General features: G+C 46.1%; 1 protein-coding gene across 1 annotated transcript in view; it reads right to left on the reverse strand.

Annotated features, from left to right (window-relative positions):
- Positions 1-5,252, reverse strand: part of prpf6 (PRP6 pre-mRNA processing factor 6 homolog (S. cerevisiae)) — a 21,222-nt gene extending 15,970 nt beyond the window's left edge. The window contains exons 1-7 of the mRNA XM_031565629.2: positions 4,991-5,252; positions 4,384-4,543; positions 3,633-3,751; positions 3,459-3,537; positions 2,949-3,125; positions 2,320-2,472; positions 438-532 (exon numbers count right to left, since the gene is read on the reverse strand). Coding sequence (XP_031421489.1) covers positions 438-532; positions 2,320-2,472; positions 2,949-3,125; positions 3,459-3,537; positions 3,633-3,751; positions 4,384-4,543; positions 4,991-5,196 — 989 coding nt within the window. The 5' untranslated portion in view covers positions 5,197-5,252. The remainder of the gene's footprint in view (positions 1-437; positions 533-2,319; positions 2,473-2,948; positions 3,126-3,458; positions 3,538-3,632; positions 3,752-4,383; positions 4,544-4,990) is intronic.
- Positions 5,253-5,478: the final 226 nt, after the last annotated feature.

Here is a 5,478-nt window from a genome sequence, read left to right on the forward strand (position 1 = left end):
TCCTTGTGTGTGTGTGTGTGTGTGTGTGTGTGTGTGTGTGTGTGTGTGTGTGTGTGTGTGTGTGTGGGATGGCTGTTTTGGTTTTCCTTGTGCGGAGTACACACTGTGCGTGTGTGTGTGTGTGTGTGTGTGTGTGTGTGTGTGTGTGTGATGTGCCGTAGGGTCTCAGTACAAAGGGAGTAGCATTACACCGAGACCTTGGCTACTCCATCGAGGCCCAGTTTAACCTGTTCTTTCCCCACCGCGGAGGGTGGCTGTTGCAGCTCACCTGATGTCTCCCCCGTGTGTGTGTGTGACCTGATGTCTCCACTGTGTGTGTGTGTGTGTGTGTGTGTGTGTCACCTGATGTCTCCACCATGCGTGTGTGTGTGTGTGTGTGTGTCACCTGATGTCTCCACCGTGCGTGTGTGTGTTGTGTGTGTGTGTGTGTGTCTCACCTGATGTCTCCACCGTGCGTTGGGATCATGGAGTTGAGATCTGTCAGGTAGCCTTTGGGGTCAACAACCGTCTGTCCACTGACTGAGTCAGACACCTGAAAGAGAGAGAGAAAAAAAGTTAAGTATGGTATAGAGAGAGAGAGAGAGAGAGAGAGAGAGAGGAAGAAAGTTAAGTATGGGGGAGAGAGAGAGATATATATATATATATATATATAGAGAGACAGAGACCGTGTTGGATCAGTTTATCTTCATCTCTCTTACAGGAATGCACCAGAGAGGTATTTTCCAGTCGTTCACACCCAAGGGTTGTGTTGTCCTAACTTCACCCAAGGGTTGTGTTGCCCTAACTTCACCCAGGTTGTGTTGCCCTAACTTCACCCAAGGGTTGTGTTACCCTAACTTCACCCAGGTTGTGTTGTCCTAACTTCACCCAAGGGTTGTGTTGCCCTAACTTCACCCAGGTTGTGTTGCCCTAACTTCACCCAAGGGTTGTGTTGCCCTAACTTCACCCAGGTTGTGTTGCCCTAACTTCACCCAAGGGTTGTGTTGCCCTAACTTCACCCAGGTTGTGTTGTCCTAACTTCACCCAAGGGTTGTGTTACCCTAACTTCCCCCAGGGGTTGTGTTACCCTAACTTCCCCCAGGTTGTGTTGCCCTAACTTCCCCCAGGTTGTGTTGCCCTAACTTCACCCAGGGGTTGTGTTACCCTAACTTCCCCCAGGTTGTGTTGCCCTAACTTCACCCAAGGGTTGTGTTGCCCTAACTTCCCCCAGGTTGTGTTGCCCTAACTTCCCCCAGGTTGTGTTGCCCTAACTTCACCCAAGGGTTGTGTTACCCTAACTTCACCCAGGGGTTGTGTTGCCCTAACTTCACCCAGGTTGTGTTACCCTAACTTCACCCAGGGGTTGTGTTGCCCTAACTTCACCCAGGTTGTGTTGCCCTAACTTCACCCAGGTTGTGTTACCCTAACTTCACCCAAGGGTTGTGTTGCCCTAACTTCACCCAGGTTGTGTTGCCCTAACTTCACCCAGGTTGTGTTGCCCTAACTTCACCCAGGTTGTGTTGCCCTAACTTCACCCAGGGGTGTGTTGCCCTAACTTCACCCAGGGGTGTGTTGCCCTAACTTCACCCAGGCTTCACTGCATCTCTGCTCTAAACTTGGAGACGAGTGTTTTGTCATTTCAGATTAAAACGCCCTCACTGTAATCATCTCTATTAACAGCATACCTCCACACACAAACAAGTGCGAGTCTGAGCTACTACGGTTGGCAAACCAGGCACCCACGGTCATCATTCCTCAAAGGCACACAGCAATGCTGGAAGCATTTTACACGTGTGCAGTACGGGAGTGTTCGTATTAAGCATTTTTTTTATGTCTGACGGTGAATAGTTACTTCATTATTTGTGGGAGCAAACATAAGCCTACATTAAATGGAAATTGTGTTGGGAAGGCAGCGAACGCATGAGAACCAAAACGGCTGTGAGTGTGCACATCATCACCACCATCACAAGTGAACAATTACATTATTACTTTTGCTTTTCTTTGGCTTGCTCCTCCTCCTCTAATTCTTGTGTAAAGTAGTATTTATTGTTACACCATGTTTTTTATTGCTCTTAGCTTGACTGTTCTCTCCCTTGTACGTCGCTTTGGACAAAAGCGTCTGCTAAATGACTAAATGTAAATGTAATGTAAATGTTATTTGACACGAGTATTTCCTGAGGCATCCCATCATTTCGTCTCACTAGCCATGATTCTGCGCATGTACTTACCAACCGTGATGATAGGGGTGTCAGTGTTTGAATAGTTGGGCTGCAGACGGCTATCAGGACAGCCCGAGTACAGAGGAAGGGACAGGATGAATGGAGGGTAAGAACACGTCACCTGACTCAGCCTCATGTCCATCAGGGTGTTCCTGGCCTGTCCGATCTTCCTCATGTCCAGCTCTCCTGTGCCAGGGGTCATCAGGCCAGGAGTCATGCCCCCTGGGAACGGACTGTTCAGGCCGCCCGGGAACGGTGCGTTCAGGCCAAATTGCTAATTTGAAATCAAACATACATCAGGCGAAGAAATAAAAAAAATCACTGAAATAAATAACGTTCTTCCATGTGCACAAAAAGATTCCATTCCAACAAATTGAACTATATTTTCAACTGAAATACAATTTAGATGAAAACATCTCGTTTTCAGACAGAATTGCAACAGCCTATGCTTCTAAGAATCCCTATTTCTGCCTGACCTACTTTTGCTTTTCAGATGGAGCACAACTTGAAGGCAAGCTGACCCCTACTGGATTGCATCAGAATCACAAGTTGTTCATTTACATTCACACCTAGGTATTTGGCAGATGCTTTCTTTCCAAAGCAATAAAATAAATGACAAAAAGTGCAAGCACATTCCTAATCAAGATAAACAGTTGGAGATCTTCAGCTGTATTTTGAACAATAGGAGTCTGTCTGTCTGTCTGTCTGTCTGTCTGTCTGTCTGTCTGTCTGTCTGTCTGTCTGTCTTACCCCTTGCAGGGGATCCACTGAGGTGTGTTTCTCTCCACCCTGCAGGTGTTTGGAGAAGAAGCTGTCTGGCACAGGCGTGAGCTTCTCGTATCGCGGGTTCCTCTGGCGTTTGTTTCTGGCATCTCCAACGTCAGGGATGCTGAGCCACTCCTCCTCAGACACCTCGGACAACTTCCTCTACAAATCACACAATCAACAGGGTTGTCACCGCATGTAGCAAGTGCTTTGATGGAAAGACATGATGAAGCAGGGGAACTCAGGCGTACACTGTGAGAACAAATACCAACACTGGCACCCTGAGGAAAAGTAAAACTGTGCTAATCACTCACACAAAATTCAACGTACTTTTGAGTTGCTTTGGAAAGTGTGTACTGAGTGTCCGTGTAATAGTATGATTGGTCACGGTAATCATTCACAATATAACAAGTAGCCAGTCCTGCGTCTAAAATTAAGATGGAGAATACAGTGGTGTCTATGGTGCTGGTTTAATTCACAAACTCTGGTACCAACCTTAAGATCTGAAAACTGCTGTTGGATTTTTGGCCTCTCCATACGGTATTTTTCAATCTCGTCCTTCTCTCTCAGTTCCCTGTAGTGGGGGGGATGAGTTTGTATTGTTAAGAAGGCAGATAAGATAATAGACAGATCTCCAGACACTTCACAAGGGGAAAAAAGATGCTTCACCTTCTCTCTTTGCGCCTCTCATCCATCCTCTTATCCAGGGCTGCATAGATGGCGTCGGCCTCTTCATCATCTTTCTCATAGGGTCCGCTGGAGAACAAGCTTCCTGCGTAGCCGTTGAACTGCAAATAAAAACAATTAAGTTTAAGACACAGTCCGTGATTCTGGCAAAAGGTTGGTGTTAATAGAGTTTAACAGCGGATCAAATGACACCCCTCCATCCCGTGCTGCTGAAGCAACATGATGATTGGCTTATGAATTGTTTTATGTAATAAATTGGATTACAAATCACAGACTGCCCCTTCTTTTATTCATCTGAAGTCTAACTGATTCTCCCTGCCTATGTGTCAGTGAGTTACTACTGTTAGCAGATAAAAGCGCAGGCTAATAGCAGTTAGCACCTTCCCTCACGTCATACAGCTTCATTGGTGTCATCAAGTCATTTGTGTCTTTTTTTGGTAGTGGAACACTTCATATCCATATGCATAGTAAAAGGGGGGGCGACAGTGGTACAGTAGGTAGAGAAGTCGTTTAGTAATCAGAAACTAATCAGAAGGTTGCTAGTTCGATTCCCTGTCGAAGCGTCCTTGAGCAAGAGACTGAACCCCTAATTGCTCCTGATGTGCAGTGTGCGTCGCTTTGGATAAAAGCATCTGCTAAATGACTAAATGTAAATGTAAAGGTGCAAAATAGTGTTGGCACCATGGCTCAAGACAGAAAGACTCAAATAGTCGGGTAAAGATACACGGTGTACCTCGTCATAGTTGGTATCGTTCAGATCCTCTTCGTCCTCCTCATTCTTTTTCATCTGATCCCCCACGGTCCTCTTCCCTGGGGGAGCATGGCGGTCGTCCACCGGGTCATTGGCATCGCGAGCAGGACCGATATCGGAACGTGTCGTAAAGCCTGTGGCTCTGAGGACAAAAAGAAGTATAGCAGGTCAGTTGTGAATTAAACGTAATTAGATTAAGGTTACGGTGCAGACATTTCAAAACACTGTTGCCTAACTTTCCAATGATAAGTTGCAGTTGCTCATCCTATCCTTCCACATTTAGTAATGCAATAATTATCATAACACAAAAGTGTCCTGCAGTTAGTGTAGTAGACAAAAGTCAACCAGATGAATCAACCGTTAGCTTTAGCCTATGTGAGCATCACACAGTTAGCTAAAGCAGCAATGCTTTCCACAATTATCTGTCTGGATATGAAACTGTGAATGCAATGTTGAGATCTAGATTAGAAGGTTAACGTTAAATAATAATGTTAGGATATGGCCTTCACAAATGAACTGCCCTTGATTTGTTATTGGCCAGCACACTGTCCCAAGCGACTGTGTTAACTGCGCTGCGTTAGCTCCTTACCCTCTTCCCAACCCGGGTACATAACCCAGTGGTGCAGGCATGCCCAAGAAGGGTTTTTTCTTCTTGTTTAGGCCCCCCATTAGGGGGGACGCCAGCGGAAGGACTGGGGCATTGTTGTTTGCGGGTCCAGCTCCACCCGAGTCCCGATTCGCCAACTTAGAACCCGTTTTCATGGGCTGCCTGGCATGGTTCGAATAGTTAGCCATCTTTGCTTAGCAAACACTACGGTTCACTTCCTGAACAACAACTGGCGTGTTTCCTGTCTCGCGTGTGACCTCCTCCATTGGTATGTACTGGCATTTTGAACTTTGAAATAATTTACACAGTGCCCCTAGAGGTTAGGAGTGGTAGGTCACGCACATGATTCCGTGAGTCACTCGTGGAGTCATCAGCTGATCATTTCTCTTTATTATTCACGTGCTCAACTAAACAGATTGTACTTTGATACGTATTTCGTGATTCCCTCGTTCATTTGATATACCTTCCTT

Source organism: Clupea harengus, chromosome 4 (assembly GCF_900700415.2).
Source record: "Clupea harengus chromosome 4, Ch_v2.0.2, whole genome shotgun sequence".
NCBI classification, from domain to species: Eukaryota; Metazoa; Chordata; class Actinopteri; order Clupeiformes; family Clupeidae; genus Clupea; species Clupea harengus.